At 44.6% G+C, this 25,759-nt stretch overlaps 1 protein-coding gene across 2 annotated transcripts in view; it reads left to right on the top strand.

Annotated features, from left to right (window-relative positions):
• The window catches only part of ACVR2A (activin A receptor type 2A), a 61,856-nt gene that overhangs the window by 11,862 nt on the left and 24,235 nt on the right, over window positions 1-25,759 (top strand). For both annotated transcript variants that reach the window (XM_083840538.1, XM_083840537.1), the window contains 3 exons: window positions 20,749-20,956; window positions 23,070-23,179; window positions 24,556-24,710. In XM_083840538.1, coding sequence (XP_083696664.1) covers window positions 20,749-20,956; window positions 23,070-23,179; window positions 24,556-24,710 — 473 coding nt within the window. The remainder of the gene's footprint in view (window positions 1-20,748; window positions 20,957-23,069; window positions 23,180-24,555; window positions 24,711-25,759) is intronic.

Here is a 25,759-nt window from a genome sequence, read left to right as displayed (position 1 = left end):
TGGGTGCCTGATTGATGGAGATTTTCTAGAACCTTGCTTTGCCAGTTATTCTGAAATGTAGTAATCCCAGAAGCTTTGCCCTCTCCATTATTGTAAATATTTTGGTGTTGGAAGCTCTTTCATTTGCAGTGGGAACAAGGAATGGTATCTGTGCAGAAAACTGATCTGTAGTTTTCACTTCAACGTAATCATCTTGTGAGTTTGGTTTTGAAGGACCTTCAGGATATTTACGTGCTGACAAGGTGTGTTGTAGAGGAGCTTGAGTTGGTCATCTGAACTTCATGCTCTCCTTCCCTGTGTCATCTTTCTAGCCACAGTCAGCCCAACACTTGGCCAAGAGAGCAGCTTGTTTGCAACTCAGTGCTTGTCTAAGAAAACCATTACGAAGTACGGCTGGACACGTTGACCATGCAGTCTGTTGTAGACTTGGAGAACTCTTGGAACGTTGCTAATAAACTGCAAACCCTTGTTGCAGATAAGTCGAGCCTCCCATGTGTCAGACTTCACTTGTTCGGGCCGTCATTAGGCAGGACAGCCAAGTAGAAAAAGTCATTTGGAAGCAGAGGCTCGGTAATGGAACGAGTTGCAAAAGCAAGCCAACAAAGTAGATGCTTTTTAATTGCTCCTCCAGTAGTTCAGTCAGCTCTATAAAGCAGCTAATTAGGTTCTGCTTGTCCAAAAGGCTTGTTCCAGTTGCTCCAACTGTTAGTGCTGACAGCCAGTATCTCTTCATGTAGCCATTCAGGCTCATTTGTCCTTTTTTAATCAAAATCAATTTGGATATTTTTTCTTGCCTCTGAGAAGACCATGTTGCTCAGTGTGGTACGAAGTTATATATGAGAAGTTAAATGTTTTCTTTTCCCAGGCATCTTTGAAGTGTCATTACTTAATTTCTATTGTGTGGCACTCCCAAATTACATTTCTAGCTTTAGCTAGCTTCTCTATTTGACATAGCATCAAGACTTCACGAATTTTACGTAATGAAAAAATATCACATGGTAAGTCCTTTCAGTGTTGGAGTCTTGTGGTAGTCAGCTTTGATTTATGTAGGACGTGGACTGAAAATGGATCAGAGGACTGGGAGAGCAACACGTCGTCTTCCCCGTGTTGTCTTCCTCAGCCACGTACCTGCTGTGTGGCGGAGCACTTTGCTGTTGGTTCAGCCCTCGTCGCTCTCTGACGTTGTGCTGGGCTGATGAAATTCATTGAACCATCAGAAGTGACCTGGAAGAATTGTAAGTGGCTTTCTGCAAGCAGTATGAAATGAGGACCAGAGCTGGGGTAAAAGAGGAGTGTGGAAGGAGATGGGTGGGATGAGGGCTGGCAGTGACTCGGCACGAATCGGCCTAGGAAATGAGTTGTCCAGGGACATGATGTGAGGGTTCAATAGGACTGTTCTCTATACAGACTGGGCAAGAAAGGAAAAATGACAAAAATAATTATCTTTGCTAATAACAACTTTAAAAAGAACTTGCTTCACTTTTTTGGAGTGGTTCTGCGAACCACAGTGCATGGCTGTTGTCACAGGATTTTCTCCTCCCTTGTGTGGATGAGTTAGGCTTGCGTATGAGAGCAGGCAGGATTGGAGCAGTGTACGCTCTCACGGTTGTCGTTCAAATGAGCTGCGCTCTCTTCCATCGCTCTGGCAGGCATTTCACAGGTAGCGGAGGGCACCGTTCCCGTGCTTCCAGAGTGGTGTGAACTGGTGGAGCTGGAGCCTGCCTCTGGGCAACCTGAGCTAAAGGAACCGGTGATAAAATTCACTTCCATCTCCCAGGTTCACAGGTAACAGCGAGGTAGGAACCAAGTAAGAGGTGCAGGCTACAGTGAGCTATAAAATCTAGTTGTAGCTCAAGTTTAGGCAAACAGTTCTGAAAGCCTGTTTGCCACACAATCTTAGCAGCGTTCAGTTAGTGTTAGTGTTTAGTGTTAGTTTGTGCTCCTTGAATTTTGTCTACAAGTTGTCCTAGACACGTACCCTCAGCAGGCAGGCACAAACTTTATGCAAGAAGTCTGGTAAAGATTGGCTTCAAGCAGAGAACGGACAGCCCTCAAAGATCCGCAAAGGATGGGGAAAAATATAGTAGAGGTCCTTAAAGTGTTGCATCTCGTTTGCTATAATGACTGAATGCACGCAGTTCAAAACACTAAGCACAGTAATCGCACTTAGAGAAGAATAGCTCATCTGGTGACTTATTTTTCTTCATGCCAGCTAAGCAGCCCTGACACTGAGTGAGTCCTCTCGGACTTAAGGACGTGGAGATCCTGGCCGTAACCACCCAACCTGTGAGCATCTCCCAGCTTCCATAAGCATGGGGCCGCTCGTCAGAAGCAAGGTGCTGGTACTGTTCGACCCGGAGCGTCCCTGAGGCAGATGAACACGCCAACCCCAGGGTGATCGGGCATGCAAAGCAGCTGTAACTGAGCTGGCAAAAGCCATAAAGCAGGGAAATCTTTAGGCAGCAGGGCACACGTCCTTCAAGGGACAGATGTGGCCCCATGAGAAGTCAAGGTGGTGGGGAGACACAGATACTTGCAGTTCAGCTGCTCACCGAGGCTTTGAGGCAGCTACCTGAACTGTTCAGCCTTTTGTTTCTCTGTCTGGGAGAATAACTGTCAGGCTTTTCTATGGCTGTTCAGCATCATATGGCTTTTAACCTTCTCTGGAAGGCCACATGATGACTTTTCCCATATTGTAATCCAAGTATCAGCAGCAGATGTAAGAGATAAACTGGCCTCCAGTAGCGGTTTTCTCAGTTTCTGAATAAAGCATGACTAGAAGTCCCTATCACTTTCAGAAGCATGGAGGAATCTTACCTTAGGTATGATCTGAAACCTGACATCTTTGTGGGATTTTTCCCCATCTGTGGTCTCTTCCAGCTGAGCCCAAAACCAGCCTCCCTTTTAGGGGAGGATGAAGCTGATGTCCTGAGCCCAGGCCATTACTGTCCACATCTGTTCCTTTGCCTGTTTCCAACTGACAGTGAAGTTTAAGTTTCTGCTTGGGTGAAGCAGAATTTTTAACCCCTTTCTCTCCTGAGGTCATGGCTTCGGCTAAGCACATCTGAGCTAACATAAGGACTTCTGCCACCAGAAAGTGAAGGCCTCAATGTGTTTTCTGTTCACCTTCCCTCTATTCTCCTGCTCCTGGGAGCATAATCTTATTTATACCTTTGTATTCATCTCCGTGGATTGCCCCTGTCCCTTTGAGCAGTGTTTGTTGCTGGGGTTTTCTGGAATTTGGGGAGCTACGGATGATGCTGGTAAGTTCTGGAGGAAGGACGAGATAATGGCACTGGAAGCACAGACAGACAAGGCACTGGTGAGATCCTTTTCCAAGCAGACTCAGAACATTAAATGGGCAGGCAATGCTTTACCTCTTTACTTACACTGGTCTTCAGCCAGCTTGGGACATCGAAGCGGTCTCTTTTGTGCAAGAAAGGAGGCAGATTGATTGCAGGCTGCCAGAGGGTTGCACCTACAGGCACAGAAATTGAGACAAATGGAGATGCGTGACTGTAAATTTCCATGGTCAAATAATTAGCCTTATGTGGAATCTGACTGCTCTGAGGCTGGTGAGGTGATGAATGCCTGGCCCCCTTTTTCTGAGCTGCTGAGCTCTCAAACAGTAAGCTTTTATGCACAATTTCCAGAGTTTTCACGTGTCTTCCCCTGGAGGGTGAACTCTTCTCTAGTATGTGCTTTCCCTCAAAGAAAAAAAGAAAAACCCATGATAATCCAAGGGGATGGCCTTAAGCTTGGAAAGGATGGAGGGGATGGAGGTATCAGGCCTAGGAATTCAGCTGTTGTTGGCAGGAACTTGTGTTCGTGCTCTGGGTTGCATGTTGATTTGCTCAGGGCAGCGCTCTGCAGTTAAGAGTGCCATGTTCCTCTGCTGACTGTACAGGGAACTCGGATACCTAAGTTCATGGCATTAAATCGTGTTACAGAAGATATTTGGGAACCTTCAAAGCTGTAATGGTACGCTGCCACGGCACTTCTTGGCCCCAGGCCCCCATGGTCTCGCTCTGAACAACAACACACCAGGCTGAGATCGTTTTCTGACCTCCAGCAGAAAGGCTCCATCTCGGTATCTCTGCATAAATGATCAAATAATGCCAGAGAAGAAACAAAGGCGGTCTGAATGTCGCATCTGCCTTACTGTTACCTCACCAGTCAACACATTCAAGAGGAAGGTAGGTGTCAGTCTCTCCTTGGTGAAGAGCGCTACGCAGAAGAGTAGTTGCTGTTACTGTTCAGCTACTGATTTACCAAGTATCTGTTGACTGTGCTGACTAGCTGCAGGTAATCATTATCCTGTAAAACTAAAAAGAAAAACCTAACTGCTCTTGTTCTCATTCAAAAAGGCTACTCTCCTGTCAGTCATAACCAAGTGCCTAAGAAACCATCTCACTAAGTACTCCTCCACTACTGCAGAAGAAACAGCTTGAGCAGGCAAGGCAGGAGAGCTCTCCCGTAACCTTTTTGGCAGTTGTGAGGCTTTGATGTTCTTCTGGACTGCCAGGAGGATTTACTGCTGAATGAATTCCTTAGTTGAGACAAGAGAAACACCTGTTTCTGCCTGAACAGAAGAACTGCTCCATCAAAGAGCATCTGGCACTATAAGCCCTTAAACTACTGCTTATGGCTTCCCTTTTCCTTTAAGGTACTCCTAACACGGCTTTGGAAGTGTAGGTCTCTTAAGAAGGTAAGCACCGGTGTGACAGGGATTGCTGGCTACCTCAAAGGAAGCACTGCACCCAAAATGCATCCTCCTGCCCCTCAGTACCTGCAGAGCCTCTGTTTTACTGTGAAGGAAATGTGTTCTCTTTGTTTTCTAAAACAAACATACCATCTAGGAACAGCAAGTTAAGCCTGTGTGTGTATATACACATATAAACCAATCCAAATTAAATGTAAACAACCAGAAATCCGATAACTACGTAACTGCGTTTCGGGGTGCTTTGGGGGCCAAGCACCGTGAGAGCTTGGCTCTTGTTCCTGTTCAGCCTGCTGGCCAGCTGCTTCACCTCGCTTCCAGTGAAGTGTTCAGTGAAGATCCTGTATGCAAAAAAACATGTATTTATTAACTATGGGTAATTAAACTCCAGAAGTTGCTTCAGAACATACGGAAGTCGAAAATGATTCAGGGATGGACAAATTGATGGAGGGTGGTTTGTTCTGAGGTACTGAAACGTGGTCTTGGAGGCAGCCTCCAGGTGAAGTAACTCCAGATCCTTGAAGACTCCTTCCCAAAGCCTTTGGGTAATCCTCCAGTTAAGGCTGCCTGATGCTTTTGAAACATCCCCCTCCTTGCTTTGGGGTTCAGTTCCACCTCCCAACAGGTGCCGTATAAACGGGCCTTCTGCTGAAGGGGAATAGTCATCCTCCTCTTCCTCCTCATCCCGCCGGCCTCGGGCTGGGCCCTGTGGCTGCGGCAGTTGGGTCAGCAGCCATGGCCTTGTGCAAAGTTCACCCCGCCTCCCTTTGGGTGTTGGCAGAAGTTAAACTGTAGCTCGTGCTTCGCCTGGGGCTCGGCTGTGGCGTTGTGAAGGGGCCTTCGGGGCACGGAGGGGACCGAGGGTGGAAGTAGGGCTGGTGCTGGGCAGCTCGCCTGGCCTGTGGGTGTGCTGGAGATCCTGGCAGGGGTGGTGTCTGAATGGTCTTCAGACTCTGTGTGTCTGAAACACCATCAGAATATCCAGTGAGCGTGCTGCTTGCTCTTAGCTTGCTGCTTTGAGGTGACTTCAGTCACGGTGGAAGCGAAGACATTGCAAATGATACAGGGTAATCCAAAATAGCTACGTCCTGGGTTCTTTTTAGATTCCTTTAACATGCTGAATCCTCTGCCTCTGCTGGTTCTTTATTGCCAATATAGTCTGAGTGAAATAGGCTAAAATTACTTAATGCATAGAGATAGGGTCTTCATCCTGTGTGCTGGTGTAACTCCTGAGGTCAAGGAGGAGCTCTGCTGCCAGCTTGGTCAAAGCCGTGGCTGATGCACGGTGGTCTTGGCGAGTCTTTATTTTCCCAAATGCCATGGAACCAGAAACCCTTACAGTTACTTAGCATTAGCTCACGGTGTAGTCCGTAAAGAGATACTTCTCTGCCTCCATCAGCAGTAGGTGGAATGCTATTTTTAAGGAAGTTTGAGGGAAATTATTATTTGCAAGCAATGATGTAACTCCTACCATGGCTTAAGGTAGAGATTGGGAAGTCCTACTGAATTTGTGCTTCCTAGAAGATGGCATTAATAGGCAGAATTACAATTTAAACTTCTTTTTGTATCCCTTTGTGCAGAATAATTTCAGAACTGTCTTTTTCCTCTCCAGCTGGAAGTGTCTGACTTTCTGGTGACCTCTCACGAGTGCAGTTGAAGACCTCTTAGCAGATGATCTGCCTGGTAGATGCTCCCAGAAGTAAACCCGTGGCATATACCTGCTGGTGTCTTTGTCCTCCTGTCTGTGATGCACCGGAGGGACTGGGCAGGGGGAGTTTGTACGGAAAACATGTTCAAGGAATCCTGCTCGAGTCTTTTCCGAGTGTGGAACTTGGTGTTTGATGGCCAAGTTTAAGACTCTGACCTGTCAAAAGTGTGGAAGGAAGAGTTTTAATGTAGCGGCAACATTCGTGTTCTGGCTTTCACTGGGTGCTTGAATAAGCAGAATAAGGTCAAAATCATATCCTAAAGTGCCTTCAGGATTTCAGGTCAAGAGATGTCATTTCCTTAATTGTTAATTTAGAAGAGGAATTAACTTCTAGTAGCACTTCTGGTGCTTCCAGCTGGAAGCCTTTGGTGGTGTGGTGGTGTTTTCTTCTGCCACGTACGTGCCTGATTCAAACACAGATTTCTGGATTTCTTTTTTCTATTTGCAGCTTGATGATAAGTGTCAAAACCTGCGAGTTTTCTTTATGTAGCCGTGGTGTTACTGCTTTTAGGGCAGGTGGTTCGTTCCTTATTCCACTGGAAAGAAGGAAAAAAAAAAGGTAATTGTTACCTGTGAATGAACCCAGCTAGATGGGTGGCTGGCGGGCAGTGGTGCGGTGGGCCGCCTGGGGGGATTGCCACCAGCTGCACCGGGGCTATTCGTGCTTCACCGGGAGGGCATCGGGTGCTGTTCCCAGTAGGAATGAGCTTTTCTTTCTTCCCAGGAACGTGCGGAGGTTAAGATGCTCCTGAGACTCGTAGGGGTAAATGTCAGTGGCATAGCCGTATTGTTCTGACATGAAAAAATATTGACCAGCTAATAGAAATTGGATTCTATATGGTTGCAGTATGATAGAAACTAAATTTTCTCTTCTAGATACAACCCAAAAGTGGTCTGTCTAGTTCTAATTATTGTCGAGTTTATCTAATTAAAATTAGGCACGGTGAGAACTTCTGCAGCCAAAACCAGTTCCGTGTTTTTGAAGATGAGTAGCCGAGCTCTGAGAGCGCCTCGGCAGTGCTCTGTCAGTGTGTACAATTTCCTGCTTTACATGAATACTTCTCTTTTTCCTGACATTGTTGTGGTGGAACACATCACATAGGCAAGTGAAACAGCTGAGCAGGATGAGATTGCCTTGGTGTGGTGCTGTGAGGTGGGCAGGTGAAGTAACAGCATCCCACATGGCTTTCTGTTCTGCACGCCCATTGCATGTGCCACCCTGATCTGTTAAGTGCTGCTCTGATCTGCTGTTCTGGCTGCTTTTTTCCACCCAGCTGCTGCCGTGGCAGCCTTGCAGGACGTCCTGCTGACTGTCATCTCCTCCAGGGGAAGGGCTAAACTCAACCCACGGCGTACTAGGACGTTTCTCAGAGCACCCTGTTCTCCCCAGGGGAAGGTGCCTCAAAAGGCGTGCAGAGGATCCCTCTGTTACACTGCATGGTTAGGAGGTCAGAGTTAGCGCTAAAGATAGGTAATTCTTCAAATAGATCAGGGGCAGATGAGTTACAACTCTCCTCCAATGCTGCAGAGCTTCAGGCTGCTGCTGCTCCTGCGTGTGCAGGAAGAATAAAGCTCCGATGCTTGCGATGTTCCCTTCGATGAAATGTCAACTGCTTTGGTGTGGGAGTACGTTCCTGGAGTATCAGTGAGGTTATTGCTGGAAAACGTCCGGTTTGAAGCTTTGACTTTGGAAGTGAAGTAGACAGATGGGGAAGGATTTGGAAAAACCTCCCAGAATGTTTTCATCTGCAAATCTTGTTAATGAGGGGCTAAGAAATCTCAATCCAATCTCGATCTTAAGCAAAATGTTTAAGAAGCAGCGTGATGACCAGCAGGTATCTACAAGGAGAAGGGGTTTCTGGCATCAGAAGTCTTAGAAACAGTATTAAAAATCAGTATTTTCAGTCAATCTGGAAGAAGCGGAGATCACAGACAGTGTCTATTTTTAACTGAGAAATTTAAGACTTGAGATTTTGAGTAAAACTCATAAATTTTGAATTGGTTGCTGTATTATATTAGACTTCCCTGGGCTGTGTGGTTGTTTAAAAACTTGAGCTTGGTTGCGGTTCCTCGTTCCTCTGGCTTTAAAATGTTGTAGATCTTCACAGCCGTTGTCACAGATTGATAATTTGATGCTTTTTTTGTGGACAGGTCTCTCCCAAGCTCTTGTTGAAAGGCAGGTAATCTGTTCGGCTCCAAAAAGTTTGAACTCGCATAATTAAGCTGGAGACTGGCCTGCAAGATTAAAGGGAGTTTTCTAGGTAGCACTAATAAGAATTTCCTAGCACTTTTGATGACAAATACTGGCCTAAATGGAAGGTTAATTGGAGCAGGGAGTATGGGAAAATGCTGGCAGGAGGAAAAACTTTTGATGCAAGGCCCTAATAAAAGAAATGAAATGGTTACTAGTGAGTGTACAAAACCATAAGTGAGAACGGAGCGGAATGTAGGCAGAGTAAACGAAGGTGCACAAGGAATAGATAATCTTTATATTAAGGGGCGCGTATCAAATCACACAGATATTCCTTATCTGTATATGCACCACCTCCCTGTTTTTTAGTTCCCCTCGTAATTGTATCGGCAAGCTGATCTTTTTTTATAGACAAAAATCAAAAAGGAGCTGAGCTGATAATCCGTATTCCCAGATCGTTTCCCAGAGCTAGCTAAGAAAACTGCGTATAGAAAACATCTTATACTTCATTGCTGCCTGCTGAGTTACGGTCCTAAATGCAGGTGAGCAAATCAGAACTTGATTCTATGTTTGGAAAATTCCCTTTTCCTACCCGGAGTGTGAAAATAATTCTGCTGCTGCTCAGTAAGTTCCCTTCCCAGCACTTCTTCTGTCCTGTCCGCCCCCATACCCTTTATCCTGGGAACCATGCAAGTATTTTTAAGATTGCCTTAGCATATTTCAAAGTCAGTGTAACAGCTTTGTAATCAGTGATAAATATCTAATTTAAAGATAATTAAAAATGCTTGTCATATATAAGCATATGATGTTTAAGTAAAAGTTGTTTCTGCTTGCTTGGGAGGTGATAAGATGGGAGACTAAATGTGATTAATGCTCTCTGCAGATGTTGCTTTATATGCTTAGGCTTTCAGAAGTAGAGCAGTCTAGACTGTCTGTCTGCATTCTCCTCCAGCTTTGATCTTGATTAAAACCGGTTGTATCACATTTATCATCTGCCTTTTTTGAACACCAGAGAGTATCTTAACTGTTCTTGTATGTATATATGTTTACGGAGAAAGATACGGGGTATCTCTGCTTGAGGACGGTAGAAGTTATATATTCGGATACGTTCAGCAGGTAGCAAAACCAGATGTTTTTATCCTGAAAGCCTTGAAACTGTCACTTGCCTTACTTCAGATCTGGCCAGTGCTGACCACGATGTTCGATGTGCAGGGAGTGAAGCGGGTCGAGGCTCCGAGCATGGGCTTCCCCCCGGTGGGTCGGGGTGCAGAGCTGGGGGGCGCCCGCTGTGGCCCTCACTCTGCAGTTGTCTTGCTGTGGCCTGCCTGGTATCCCGGTGCTCTCTGACACCCGCTTTGTTCTGCTAAAACACCGAGTTTTTTCCTAACCCGTGCCCACGGGAGGCTGAACCCGGCAGCTTCGGGCTGTACAGGCGAGGGGAGCGGAGCTGCGTGGTGGACAGGACAGCAGCACGCTTAGGGCGTGTTCCTGCTGCTGCTGTGGGATGGTCAGCTCTTCACCTCTGCATGCTCTCTACCTGGATATGTTTTTTCAAGATTCAGATCATTAAACTTCCCAAGCGGTTCTCTTTTGTTTGTTTTCCGTGCTTATTTATCGAGTGAAGTACAGGACTGGGTTGGGAACTTGATACCTTTTGTTGTATGGGGAAGTTTTAAATGAATCCTCTTAATAAATAAACTAATAAATTATTTGACGGTGAGTTAGTAAAACATTTTGGGTAGTTCCATTAAATATTAAAGCAGATGGGGTTTATTTTTGCATTACAACTTCTGTTGTTGCCACCGAGTGCTTTATGTAAGTCTGTTGGTTGAAGCTGGTTACGAAATGTCTGTGTGTTGTAGTTTCTAGACCACAGTGGTGTCTTAAATCTACTATGGGAACATGGCTCCGTTACAATTTGCTTTTTAAGTGCACCAAATGAATGGAGAAGTAACTGGGTAATGAGTTAAATAATCCTTAACCCATAAGACTCCTGTAAGAACATGGCAGGAGGCACTGAGTTGTGTGCTGCTCTGGATTTTGCTATTAACCGATTTTTTTCTCAATCTCTGACTATAAAATGCCAGAACTGCTCAGGATTTGTTGCATCATCTGCAGTGACGTACGATTATTTAAAATTCTGTATCAAGACGAAATATTTGCACATTATACACTAAATATTAAAATTATTTGTATGCTATTTTCCTGTTAGTCAGCTAGAGGCTTCCAGGGAGCGTAGTTCTTCCGCAGGAGCAGACGGGCACGCTCAGCTGGGAGGCTTTTCTGGGACACGAGGTGCACGAAGGAAGGTGAGCAGAGGCAGCAGGATAGGTGCAGGGGATGGCATCGGGAGCCAGGTAGGTGAAGGAGAGGCCGACCTGCTCAGCCCCGCTTCGGAGGGGCAGGAGAGGATTTCCTCCCTACCCAGGCGGGACTGCGGGGTGTTGCTGCAACTCGGGAGTCCCCCGAAAGCTCAAAGCAAGAAGATTGCAGCTGACGTAATGATCAGGGGAAAATTAATTAAAAGATTTGAATACGAGTCTGGCACAGCAAATCTCCATTTCCCCCTATTTTAAAAGCATTACCCAGTGCTTAATTGGTTTACCGGCTGAACCGGAGTTGCCGTTCTAGCTCCGTAGCTGAGAACTCTGCGGGGCTCTCGTATGCAGACCAACCTTTCTGAGAGTAATTTCTTAATAAAATTCTGGTAATTTACCTTAATACTCTGAATTAACATATTGAAAAGTTAATACTAAAAATTTTATGCAACATTTTGTGACAAATGGATTTTTAAGACTTTCTTAGGAAGTTAAATGAAGCAAAACTGGCTTAATTGAACTCTTTCTTTAAGTCATTTTTTCATTAATTTGCATGCTATAAACCTCTTCAGATAGCTTAGGATTACTGTACCATGTCAGGTATGCGCTGTACAGTCAGGGTACGTATTACCAAAATTCGCCTCACTCATATGTCATCAAACATGATTTGCTAAAACAAATCCAATAGTAAGGATTTTTTTGTGATTTTGAATACTTTTCATCACAGACACAGTGAAGCACGGTCCTGTTGACTTCGCTTTTACTAAGCATATGTGCATGGTTCTGAATGGGAACTTGATTTGATGTCTTAATAATTAGATGTTTAGATTTTTAAAACCTTTATAACACACCTTCAGTACCTTCATACTTGAAGATGATTCCAACAATAATCATGAATTTCTCAAAGGTATTAGATCAGGGGGAAGTGCCAACTTTTGTTGGTCAGGCATAGTCACAAATAGGAAGAAAAAAGACCACAGCATTCTTCCTGAGTTGGATTTTTTTCTGAATTACTTGATGTTATTAAATTGATCTTTCAAATAACTTGATTTTGGTCTGTTGTGGGGAATAGGGAGATGATTTCCAGCTGACAAGTATTTTATCAGTATTCACTCAAAAGGGAAAAGGGTGGTGATTCCGTCCTGATCTTCTGGTTTTTCCACCATACAGGTTAAGTTACAGTGATTCAGAAGCACTTTTCTGTTGGTGGCAGCATCATGGCAATTTTCATCCCCATTGGGATTCCTTTTGAGAAAACTTTCTGGAGACATTAATATTTCTTTTGCCACTCTAACAGGGCCAAACTTAGAAGCGTGTGCATAGTTAGGTTTTTGTTTTAGGTTTTTTAGTTTTAGGTTTTAGGAACTTTGATACATTTATTTGGTATTAACTCATATATTACTGAGTTCTGAGGATTTTTCCAGATGTCTGCTTGCCTTGCTTCACGCCGAATGTCAAACAGCATTAGAAGAAGTTGGCGTGGCATCTTGTTCTGCTTTTTGCTTTAAGAAAACCACTCAGCATGAAAATGTAGACCATTTGTAAGTGCTTCTGGGCAGGTGAGGAAAACAAAAGCCACTGTCTTGGATTACTTCTGTATTGATTGGATTCTCATGCTAGATCAGCGGTGATTTATTTCAGACAGCTGTGGCAGCAGTTGTAATGGCAAGAAGCGTGCCGGCTCTCCAACGCGCAGCGTGTTCATGAAGTCACTGCCACGGAGCTGAGCTGCAGAGCACCAACTTGAGGAAAGCAGTTCTAAATTGTGCCCTTCCCACTCGGTTATTGCTAAAGCTTTGCAGACAAACCCAACGTAATGGGTTGGTGAAGCTTTAGTGTTTAGTACCCTGATGTTAATAACCTAATTCTGGTCTTTGAAATACTTCCTTTTGTTCTTCTGGTTGTCAGTTATGCTTTTCTGGCTTTATTCGGTAATAATATTAAAAACTGACCAGTGGATAGGAGAAAAACCCGCTTAATGAGAATACACAGAGCTTCCCAAAAAAAGGAGCAGAGAAATAGCCTAATACTGAGATACATTAGGGAACTGCTTTGTTGTTCCATTTCTTTTTTAATCTTGCTGCGAATCTCAAATACCTGAAGTTCTTGACAGTTTTTCAATCACTCACATCAGAATTTATTCTACATAAAAACCGGTATAATGATGATCTGTATTGAGATCCTGTCAGCTCGCGCTTCCTGTGGGAAAGCTCAGCTTGATCTGCTCCCTTCAGAGCATGGGAAGGTGATGATGGGTGTTAGAAGTAATTAGGGTATTTAAATGGTGAGCATTGCATATGGTGAAAATGTTTACTTAATTAATACTCTGATAGCTGGGTTCTGGATTTCCCTGATTTTCTCAGGGAAGAAAACAGCTGCAGGACTAGATGCTTCCAGCAGAGCACTTGTCTTCCCCCTTCAGCCTGTTCCCGATCTTCTTGGTGGAAGAGCGGTGTTGGGGCCGAGCTGCAGCCCAGGTTTGTATGGCCACAGCCACCCACCTCGAGCTGGGAGCTTGCACCCCGTGGCTTGGAGATGGGGTTGACTTTGGAGCTTGAAAGCTTGAGTACGTGCTAGCCACATCAGCAGTGTTCCTGTCCGTGCAAACACAGGTCGCTTCAAACTGTATGAAAGGGGAACCTTTACATAATCTGCAGGTTCACAGTCTGATACAGTGAGAAAAATGAGGCAGCCTGAGAGGGCACAAGCAAAATCCACTCCAGGTGACAGCCAGTTTAGCTAGAGGTAGAGGGGCGGTTTTGCTGTGGTTTTTTAATATAATCTACAGCAAGTTTGGAACATAAAGGAGAAATGTAAATGGAATTTATGTATATTATAATAAAATATAAATAACATAATATGTATAATTTATATATAGGGATGGACAGTAGAAATGAAATTAAACAACTACAGCAAAGTTCAAGGTTGCACAGTTTTTTGCTTTAGGACAAGGGTTGAGCAGTCAAACCTATTAGCATTTTATGCTGATAGGTATTTACTCAGGTGTGTAATGCTGCAGTTTGACATTTATTTAAGTTTAGTGGCTGAAGGAAGGAATTACTTCCACTCGCTTGTGCCAGTTCAGCTGTTCGGGAGGCTGTACGGCAGAGTCTGCTTTTTCTGATTCCACTACAACTAAGAAATGTATTTCAGACTGTGCTCTTGTATTACACCAGGTACCGTGAGCTACCGATGGGATTTGGCTGTGATGCATGCAATCCTAAAAGGCTTCTGAGGGAGTAGCAAACAGAAACAACATTGATAGGATACAAGTCTTGGGAAGTGTTTCATCGCAAATAGTGATTGTGGGCAGCCTGTTCGAGGAAGATGAGCTTGGAAAGGCCTTGTGTTGTGATGAGGTGGTGAAATGAAAAGGAGAATGAGAAGGAAAATACAGGAGAAACCCGTATCATCGACTGTGTGAAATGAGGACTGAAGCTGATTCTCCATAAATACGTTGGGAGACATGAAATAATGAGGAGGGATAAAGAAGGGTTTCTAGCTCTGGTGAACCACTAAGGGCTTGAATTTTCCAGTACTGGACCCTGCCTTTTCCCCACCACCCTGCTGCTTGCGTGCGTCGGAGGTACTGCCTCCCGTGTTTGCACAGGTGCGCAGCCTGCCTTCCCGCTGATCGGCTGCCGTCTGGACACAGCTGTGCCGGTCTGGGGCTGCTGGCCTCCGCGCGCTGCTCCTCGGCTGCTGGCCGAGCCTGGCCGGAGCTCGGCAGGCTGGGAGGTCTCTGGAGCAGGCGTAAGCAAAAGAACACGGCTGATAGTGTAAAAAAAAATAAATAAATAAATAAATAAATGTAAGGCTCTGCGTGGAAACGGTACCACAAGCGTGTTGGCAGTGGGAAAGCATCCCTGGCTGCGTCCCGACCTTCAGCCAGAGACACCTGTGGGTGGTAGCACCCGAACCAACAGGGTGCGCCTCAGCCCCAGGTGGTCACTGCTCTAACCTCAAGTACAAAGTTGAGTTTTTACATGAGGTTTTTATCCGTTCAAACCTGCGTACAGTATGGGAAGGGACCCCTTAAAGCCAGCCCCATCCCTTCCATGCGTGGCACGTTCCTTTTTCTCACTTGTAAACCGGGGCTGAGTCCAAAGAGCTTTTCCTTTGAGGGCAGCTCCTGTGGTTATTTCCAGGGACTGCTCGTGGGTGTGTTTGGGGGGCTGTGCCAAGGGAAGGAGTGTTTGTCCCTGATCTGTTTTTTTCAGCCTCTGAATCTTGTGGAGTTTAAACTTCTGAGTGCTGTGCCCAGTGTCATTCTTTGATAGATTTTTTTTTATCAGCTTATAATACCTTCTGGGTTGTTTGGGGGGAGGACCGTTTGACTGGGGATGTCTGTGCCAGCTACCAGCGTGGATGAGGTGAGTCTGGTCCCAAAGCCACACTTCAAAAACCCAAACAGCTCGCAGAGTCTTTCAAGCCTTTTCTCCCCTACAGAATCGTTAGAGGGTAGATGAGAGGGCTTTTCTGTTTTGTGCTGCTCGCACCTTGCGGTGACAGGAGCGGCATGTTTGAACTTGAAAACATCAGCCTCTGTTTTGGTGTGTTCCCTTGAAGTCAAGAGAAGTGCTACTTTTCACACTTCTTAACTTGAAATTTCTAGAGATTCCCAGAGGATGTCGGTCTTTGTGTCGGTGAGGCTGCAGATGCTATAGACACCAGTGGTGTCCCTTGAGCAGCCATCGCTGGCACCTCGAACGCTGCCTGAAGAGCAGAGGTGTTGCCTGGGCTTGGACACCGCAGCTTTTCTTCTCCGCTTCCTTACATCAAGTCCTAAGTAAGGGATTCGGAAGCACCGGGCAGAAAACAGAAGTTCTCTCCAAAGTCCTGGTACGACTTCCTAATATTTTCTAACAGTAGGGCTGACTGCTTGGAGGAACACATGGCAGAAGTAAGTTCAGCTTTTTTTTTCCCTTTGAGTAAGAGCCTAGAGAGCTTCGGGTACCTCTGTTACACCTCCTGCAGCAGATTTGTGGGTACGGTGCGTTACAGCAGCTGCCCCGTAATCCCCTCTCCTTTAGGGACGCACGTGGAGGCCTGCCTTCAGGTGGCTCTGGGGGCTCTCCCAAGTGAGCCTAGAGGTTCCTCACCTTCACTTGCATCTTTTCCTTGGACCGTGGCTTCACCCCTAAGAGAGGCTTTCTATTAGTTCTGCCGCCTTTCCTAAATCCCAGGTCTCTGAGAGCTGCAGCTCTTTGTTTAAATTAACCGAAAGGTTAATAGCCTCTCCGAAACACTCCGCTGGAAGAGTCAGCAGTGAGCTCGCTTCTGTGGATGCAGAGGTTCCTTCAGCACGGCTACTTACTGGGGCTTGAACATCGAAAGGTCAAGTGGCTGCTTCTGCGCGGGGATCGACAAGCGAAGAGTTCCTCCTGACTGGGATGTTCAGCATGGTTAAGGTCACCTCGGCTACGGATTCCCAAACCTTAATCCTTTCCTCTGATCCTATCTCAGTTTGCATTGTTGTGGTCACCTGCGGGTAGTCCTCAGCTCTGCCAACCCTTTCCTACTAGAACAATGCGTTGCTGAGCCTGGAAATAGTGAGTGAAACTTCACTGTAAAACTGAAGTGTTCAGGAAAAAAAACGATCTGAAGTCTCACAGGCTTCTGTGCTGAGGTGCAGCACTTCGGGGAGCAATGCAGAAACACCACCAGTAACTTTCTGATAACTGCAACCCAGGCTTGGTAGAACGTGGTGAAAAGGAGGAGGTTGAAGAGAAATTCTTGCCTGAAAAGATCTGGCATCTTCTGTCCAAGGCAGCATGGCAGCAGGTCAGGTGGCCGGTTACTTTCCTGGCTTGTTTATCTTTTTCCTGATCGTTGCCCTGCTAAAGTTAATTGCTGCTGTGCGTGGAGTTAATGAATGTACTTTGGCACAGCTTATAGAAGTTAGTCTGACCTGCGAGCGTTGAGAACAACGGCGATAATAGGTGTAATGCTTGTGCAAAGGAGCCACAAACTATTTTCGGGGCATCTCATCGAGCGTAAGGAGGACAGAGCAGATCGTCTGCATTGTAACTCAGTTTGCTGTGTTAGGTTGAAAATAACCTCTTTATTTTTCCTCTGAGAAACGTTGCCTTGGGTGTTATCAGAAGTACAGCGTGATAAAAACTTGCTTCCTGGTTGCGGACACATCAAAGCGGGCCCTTGGTCACGCTGCTCTGTAGTCTGGTCCCGGCTGTCTGTGGGTCTAGAGGGCATTTGTGAGATGGCTGTGGAAACAACTAGAATAACGCATGCGGACAGGTACTTGACGAGGTACCTGTACAGTAACCCAAGTCATCTCAGGATGCTGTCTCTGGCTGCATTAGGTTTTCTGCCCTTTTTTAATTCGCCCGGAACGCTGCTGCACCCCAGCTCTGTGGTGCTGCTGGCCGTCCTCCTGAGCTCGTGGTGCACTTCCACGCCGAGTTCAGATTCACCTCAAACATAGTCCGTAACACATAGTAAATAACCTCCCTACAGTAAGTATAGGTCAACTCTTCCATTTTTTCATACGCCAGGTTCTCCAGTGAGCAGTCCCAAGAAATTCCTTCTCTCTCACACGGGTATTCCTGCATATAAATCCTTACCAGCAGTGTCGTTAGTGCTTACAGTGGAATCACTTGCAAGTACGGCATAATTAATGGATTTAGCCAGGTCACACAGCCATGAGATGGAGGTGGGATTACTCTTTCCAGACTGCACCGTTGCCATTTCCATGTTGGCCTTGGGTAGGTGCACCACAGGAGTACTAGATGGAAAACAAATTTCCAGTTCTGGCCACAAACTGGTGATAATTTCTTTCAGGAATTCATACAGTCCTGCTTGAAAAAATAGAAGTCAGTCCTTCCAGTCCCTACAAAGGTGAAATTTTCCAGACTGCTCCTGTATGCTCTAATAAAGTTGTTTTCTGTACCGCTGACAATTCCAGTGTATCCTCTATTAACAGCAGTTCAGAAGTTCACTACCCAGCGCTGGTTCTTTTTTCTTCCTGCAGCTGATGTGTTTGGACACAAGTGTCCAGTGGCACAGCAGCATGCGAACTGCACTGTAACGATGTTCAATATATTCTTTTAACATACTGAAACTAAACTCTAATGTATCTGAATATTCTTTTTTTTAATGTTTTTTCCTCTCACAAGCTTTCAGGCTTTAAGTTCAGCCTGTAAGATCATCCTAGAGCTCTGCTCATGGCTTCTTCCATTTTGAGGTGCAGTAAGAGATTTCCCAAGGACCTGACAATTTCATGAGAAAACAATTTTTCAGTGCTCAGGATGGGCCCAGGAGTTTCCTTATGGGCACACTGGGCCTCAGCTGGGACCCGAAGAGGTTTGCTTCTGATCTCAGTGCCAGCTGCCCTTCTCCTCCAGGAGCTGGTTCCTGCGGAGGGGCGGCAGGGCTGTTACAAGCAGATGCTTTCCTTGCGCTGTGGTCGCAGGGCTGCCTTCTTTGTGTCATTTCTCCTTCTCTTCCTTTGCTTTCACCTTGTTCCCGCTTCTCTACTTTGAACGATAAGTCAGGAGTGCCCTAGCGTGTCCGTACATCCCTGCAGTGTGTTGCAAACGGCCACAAAGCCCCTGGAGAAGGCGCTCTGGTTAGGCACACCGGTCAGATCCCAAGTCACTAACCCAGTGCCTCAGTTGCAGGTCAGTCAGATTGAACCAATTCACAGCATTAAGAAATAAGAAAACCGGGCTGTAGAGAAGACATGGAAGGAAAATACTTGCGCAAAGTTAATTTTACTGCAGTTTCAGGATTTCATCAAATTCAGCTTGTCCGTGGTCCTTCCGAGCAAGGCTTGGCAACGGAAGAAAAGGAATGGCACGTATGAGATACATCCAGGACTTCTGCTTTATTGCACTGACAGAACCAAATTGTTCAATCTGTTGCCTCATCTGTTTCTTGCCATAGCAGGGAGTTGTAAAGGTCAGGCGGTTGCAGCACAAAGAACGTAATAGTTCGCATGCTGCATCTCGCGGTGTCACCAGCTGGCTAGCGCGCTTCTCCCGTCGAACATCCAGGCTCTGTCCCAAAAAGCGTAAGCAGCATCCTCTGCCTATTTTGGGAACGTGTCAAAGTCAGAACTTGGTGAAGGTGGAAATGTGGAACGCCTGGGAGAAAGGTGGTGCTGGGGAGAGCTGGGCACCAAGGGCTTCGTCTTGGGGTCGGGGCTGCAGCCGCCCTGTCCTGCAGGGCACGGGGAAGGGGTGAGTTTGGTGCAGCTACAGGGTGATGGCCGGGTATCCAGCTTGTTTTGAGTGTGTGTGACGAGGTGAGGAGAGGTACAGGTAAACGTGCGTGGATCTGACTGACTGACACTGCTGTGGAGAACATCTGGTAACATCAGATCTTCAGTAACTGCCCGTCTGGGTGGTGCCAGCAGAGTAAACGTGCCTTGTCAGCTTCTGGCCGTGCCTCGGTTTTGAGCTCTGACTCTGTAGCTCCTCTGTAGCCTTCTCTCTTTTTCTATGTTTTTTAATACGTTAAATGTTGAAGCTTGGACGAAGATTAATGACACCTTCTTGGCAGTGTTTGCAAGATAAAAACAGAAATAAAAGCCAGTTGTTGTCTCAGCTAAGTGCATCGGTGCTTTCAGATACATGCAAATGCAGTATCCACTGGAAACGTCTCAAGCTGTAAGCTGTCAGCTCTCTGTTACCTGGTATCTGTGGGTGCTTTTACATCCTGGCAGCCCTGTACCTTTGCAGAAACCAGGGTGGTGCTTCAGATCACCATAAAATGACGAGGTTAGCTCCACTTAGAGGTGCCTCGGTCTGTTAATGCTTTGATTTTTATGGTAGGCTGTCAGTAGGCATCATGGGATCCATTATACTGGTAATTTAAAAGACAAACTTCAATCAGAAGTGCAGAAATGTTTATTTTTAAGAAAACTAGGGTGGTAGGAAAAAAAATAACCACCTGCTGTCAAGAGAAGTTACCGGTGTGCTAGCCCCTTCAGGGCACCGCGTGTTTCGCACAAGCTCCCCCAGCCCTTCGGCCTCCAAACCTTCCTGGCTTTTATTGCCCTGGGTGGCTGATCCCGCTGCACACAGGGCACGTGCTGTGGGGCGGGAGAGGGGGAGGAAGGGCTTGGATGTTGGGTCGTGGCAAAGTCCCAATGCCTGCCGCCTTGCAGCCAGTGCGCTGGGTGGGACCGCGCAGCAAAAGCCAGCTCTGCCCGTGGAGGTGAGGGGCCGCTGCCTCCCACCTGCTGGTTTCACTTCCCGTGGCTCGCTTGGCAAATCCTCGTGAGATAAAAGATGGAGCTTTAGCACAGTGCTTCTTGTACTTCAGGGCCCTGGGGGAAGAAGCTACGTTGCAGAGGAAAGCTGGGGGAAAAATGGTGGTGGTGGAAACTTCAGTCACCAGTCGGGGTTAGGTTCCTAAGACATACGCGCTCCGTTTTGGCATGTGTAACAACATAAGGGGGGGAAAAAAAGCCTTTTGGTAAATTCGGTTAGCTAATACTTCTTGTTTGGCTAGTAGTATACCTATAGCTCTGCTGTTCAGTACGTTCAGACTTCTCTGCTGTTGCTCTTCAGGGAAAAGCATTGCCGTAACTTGTTCTTTGTTTCCTCAAATCTTGATAACGTGCCCAAGTCAGCGTTTGACTTAACAGAAGATCTTTGGTTTATGTTTCAAAACTTAGCTGGAATGCGTGTGAGCTTTCAGCTCACTTTCTTTGGGTAGGGGAAGAGGGAAGAAGCTGTATCAATACAAGTGCTTTACGATACTCGGGCGTATCCCGGGTTTGACTGTTGGGGTGTGCCCCGTGCTCGGTGCTCTCTGACTGTGGTGTTCCTTTTGTTCCCCTAAGGTGCCATACTCGGCAGATCAGAAACACAAGAGTGTATCTACTACAACGCTAATTGGGAAAAAGATAAAACAAATCGCAGTGGCATTGAACCTTGTTATGGCGATAAAGATAAAAGACGACACTGTTTTGCTACGTGGAAGAATATTTCCGGATCAATTGAAATTGTGAAACAAGGCTGCTGGCTAGATGACATCAATTGTTATGACAGGTATGGAAGTTTTCCTAGAAACCTTAAGTTTACTTGTAAACATAACTCTTTTGCTTGTCCATAATTTATATCACCTCTGCCAGCAGTACCTGGGACAAAAGATGAGTACAGTAGCCTATAAATAGTTGTAATCTTGTTTTTAGCCACGTGTGCACACAATTTTCTTGCTCACGTAAGGACCCAAGTTCATCTAAGTAGTTTGAGTTGTTTACAGAGTAGCACGTGCTGCCTTCTCATATTTACTTGCTATGTACTAAAAATGGGTGTTTAATTTTTACTTGTTGAGGTCATTAATAATAGGTTTTTTTCCCAACAACTTGTTATTGTTGAATGATGCAAATATAGTTATTGAAACCACACTGCAGATATCTACAGGTCACTTTTCCAAAGTCTTTAGGAGAGTCAACGCATCGTGTGGGTTCCCTACCTGAACATGGAAGCATTTTGTGTATTTATTGTAAAGCTCACCTCAGTGACAGTTCTAAGAGGCACTGACTATTTTAAAATTCCAGTCATTTTTGTATAACAGATGGTCAAGCAAGTACCTGTGAGCATTAACAGCAGGACTTGAGTTTTGTTAGCTATTGGCTGAATAGAGGTCGTGACTCTTTTAAGAAATAGTATTACAGCTCTAAAGAAATAGTATTAATAGTTCTTTGAAGTGCTGTACTAACCTTTATTTGTCCAAAACAGCTTTTCTTTGGAAATGGGGAGAACTAAGAGAATTAAATAAATGCATAATAGATACCACTAAAATGTATTTGGAAATTATTTTTAGCCATATTTTGGAAAACTTTCCTGTTGTGTTTCTCAAATGTTGTATGAGTAGAAGAAATCATTGTAGACATTTCTACCAAATAAAAAGTTTTCCCACAGACTGGGATGTTTTCTCCCTTTACTGATAGTTTAAAGCTAGGTTGAATGGTACTTCTGATTATCTGTTTCTCAGAGAAGTAGCAAAGCATCTGCAAATTTGCTTGCACGGCATAATTGACATTCTGCTACGCTGGAAGACAAAGGGCAATTTCTGAAGAAATGTTATTTGTTACTACTAGTATCTAGGAACAGTAAGTCACCCAGGATGGGGAAAGTACTTTGATTATTTTACCATCTTCTTAGATGTAGCTTTGCAGAAGAAGTGGGAGTATTTACAATTCCTGAACTGATACTGTTTATGCTACATTTTGAACTTTTAGGATGGAAATTTTTCCAGTTGGAAACAGAATTAGGTTCTGTACCATTGTTGTCCCACTAGTCCCACATATAACATTGAACTTAAAAAAATGAGGCATTAAGTTCTCCCTTGAGCTAAGAAAATAAACTGGAAGAAGGAATAAAATGCAGGAAGGGCAGTAAGGAAATAGTTGAGCTTGTCTGGCTCTGAGACCTCATTAACTTGTCATAAGAACGCCTGCTGCCCTGTTTGTCTAAAATAGCCATTAAACAAAATCTTATCTTGGGAGTGGAGAGCAGTTTAGTAAACAGGGAGTTACAGTATGCTCAACTCCAAACTGCAGCAGATTACGAGTGCCAAAGAATAAATGTGTCATGGAAGTTGCAGCACAGTCTAACTGTAATAGCTGCTTCGGTAAAGTAACATTATTTTTAAAGAAGAATACAAAACTTTTTTGGAAATCTTTAGTGATAGATAAATTCCTCAATGATTTCTGCAGGAAAAATCTCAAATTCTTCTTTATCCGCTGTCAAGTTGTCTCCTTCTGTGCATGTCTGCTGTTTTTCTCTCCGTACTTTAGTAGTTCAGCTCATTAGTTAATACAACTCCTTACGTGCCATGAAGTCACTGTGTGGAACAAAACCTGCCCCTGAGCATAACGTATGCAGGGGAAATCAAACAATTTTAACTTTCTGTTGTTTTTCTTGAACTTTGTTTTGGAAATAGTAAAATGTGCTGTTTCAGTTTAAATATTAATGGTATTTCTTTGCAATACAAATTAATAAAATATTAATTTGTTTCTTCACATTAACTCTTATTAGGGTAGTATGCTATCCTGGATAATTTGCTGAAGTTCTCTTTAAATTGGAGCATATGTTTTCTCTTGAGCAAAATAGATAACATAAGATTAATAAGGTTTTTTATTATTATCTCTTATAGGAATGACTGCATAGAGAAAAAAGACAGCCCTGAAGTGTTCTTCTGTTGTTGTGAAGGCAACATGTGCAATGAACGCTTTTTCTATTTCCCAGAGATGGAGGTCACACAACGTAAGTAGGTCTTACGCATTTATGAAGAAGCTGCGTAACAGAATTCCAAAACGCTGAATATTGTACATATTCAGGAGCTGAGACTTCTCAGAATGTTCTGGTCAGTTTTCCCTGCTAGGAGGCCTCTGGTTCCTTTCCTGAATGACAGAGAGCTGTGTGCATCCATATATAGAACCTAGAAAATTACACGTTCGTTCCTTCAATTTTGAAAGCTCTCTATACTAGAAAAAGTAATTTAAATGGATAAAATGTACTTCAGCTGTTCTCTAGGGGTAAAAAGAAAGGATAATCTGAAATAATTGGACGTTTCAAGATACAGGAGTTATTGTCAAATCTTACCTTAATTGTGTAGTTAAGCTTCCGTAAGTGTTGATAAATTATTGGGCTATAAGCAGTGTTATCTTTATATGCATGTATAAGCCTGCACATGCTTCAGTATTTCTTTAAACTAATTGGACCTTTGAGTTTCCTGCATATCAACACAGTAACCTTTAAAAGGTGCGAAAGGATTTCTTCCCAAGTTACAAAGAAAAATCAGTTAGTCAGACTTGGCAAGTAATGGTACAAAATGATAACTAAAAAGATTATTAGGTTATTCTTCAGTATCTTTTTCCAGTCAGGAATCTAATCTCTGTTGGAAAACTGAATAATGGTAATAACTGGAGTGAAAACACCAAATGTCTTGTGTACCAAATAGCCAGAGGAAGTTGTGCTTGAATTTAAGTAACACTTCTTTGTCGGCCCATGACATACGCCTGTCAGGTTTGTCAGTGATACTGCTAACGCAATAATTGACATTCTGCATTGCTCTCATTAAACCTCTGTTGCCCCAGAGGTCTGTGGCTGCTCCTGCACCAGCCTTCTCCGAAGCAGGGTTTCTCCAGAGCCCTTCCTGAGGTCCTTACAGAAGCAGCTACTGCTAGAGAATTTTTACTTTCAGCAAATCAACAGGGCATAGAAACATTGGCAGATTATTCTGGCCTGTGCTACTTACTAATGACATCGTACTATTTACATTCTAAAGATTAAACCTCTGTATTGATCCTTTTTTCATTCATTAAATGGTGGCATTCTGGCAATCCTTCTGCAATACAAGCACGTCTCACCCACATTAGATAGAGTGAGGATAGAAGCACAAGAAAGATGTGCTGATACAGAAATCTGAGTTACCCCCATACTTTCAAAAATGTTATCTTTTAAATATGTATCTGTTTATTAGAGTATGCTGCTTAATCAAGTATTTCTAGCCTGTTGTGCTGATTGCAAGGGTTTTTAATAATTCAGGATGACAGATGTTTCCAGAACTGGATCGGTTTTGTTTCTTAGAAGTTATGTCTTATGTTTTGTTTCATAAAAGGTATTTTTTCTTCTTTCAGCAACTTCCAACCCAGTTACACCGAAGCCACCTCTGTTCAATACCTTGCTATATTCATTGGTGCCTATAATGGGAATTGCAGTGATCGTGCTCTTTTCGTTTTGGATGTACAGACATCACAAGCTAGCATATCCTCCTGTGCTTGTTCCAACCCAAGTAAGTTGCTGCTCTGTGATTTATTTTTCTGAATGGTACAGCCATGCCTGAGGCAGAGAGGGGAGAAGGCAGCATGCATTTGTCGGGTGGCTGAAGTCTTCTGTTACCTTCCTGCTTTAAAGGTGCGAATGCTTGCTATCAGCAAAAGCAGAAAACAAAGCTTTTACTTTAACAGCCTTACGTCCTTAATTAATTGACCATTGTTGAATATGTGAGGAGCTACTAAATATTTGTACACATCTGTGGATTTTTTGGGGGGTGGGAGGGGGACACCAAAACCAGCAAACATCAGGTGGCAAAAGCGTCCTGCTCCCTGGGCACGAGGTGTGTACAGCTGCTCTCACGTACAGAGCCTGAGCTTTGCCTGATGCTTAGCCTAGGACAGAAATGAAGGAGAGAGGCTAATTCATAATGGCAGTTTGCAGTGGATAGGAAATAGCAACTAGGAAAAGCAGAGCTGTGTTTGAAAAAAGCAAACAAACACAGAACTGAACTCCAGGTATCAGCTAAAGGGAATGTATAGAAAATCTTCAATTGAAACACTCACTCTTGTTCCTGTCATCTGTTTCCTCTTACTTGTCTGTGCATTTTCTGTTTTGTCTTAAAATGTGTTTCAGTTCTACCGGTGTTTCTGTTCTGCCTGGGAACTACCTTGAGATTGTTGTCTTGAAATTTGAAATGTAAACTGGCTGGGTGGCATCAAAACAACCTTCTCTGGCTGCGAATGCACAGTGCCTGCTGCCGTCAGGCTCCAGCTGATCCTGTAGAAGTAACTCAGAATTCCTTTTCTTGTATTCAGTTGTGGCTAGAGATTCAGTTGAGATTAGGAGGTTGTTTGTGAAGAGTTAAGACAACAAAATCCTCAGAACTGAAGTAGGAAAGATGAACAAAGTGCAGGAGTGGAAATGGAGAGAGAAACGACTTGCCCAGGGTCCCACAACACCGGGCTTTTTGGGGTCAGGTTTGAACTTGAGCTCTGGTCAGTGCAGTGACCACTCAGCTGGGATACATCCCCCTTTGGACAGTGACGATGGTGCTCAGGATTAAAG

The sequence above is a fragment of the Anser anser genome, assembly GCF_964211835.1.
Source record: "Anser anser genome assembly, chromosome: 6".
NCBI classification, from domain to species: domain Eukaryota; kingdom Metazoa; phylum Chordata; class Aves; order Anseriformes; family Anatidae; genus Anser; species Anser anser.
This window is presented reverse-complemented; position numbering and strand designations above follow the sequence as displayed.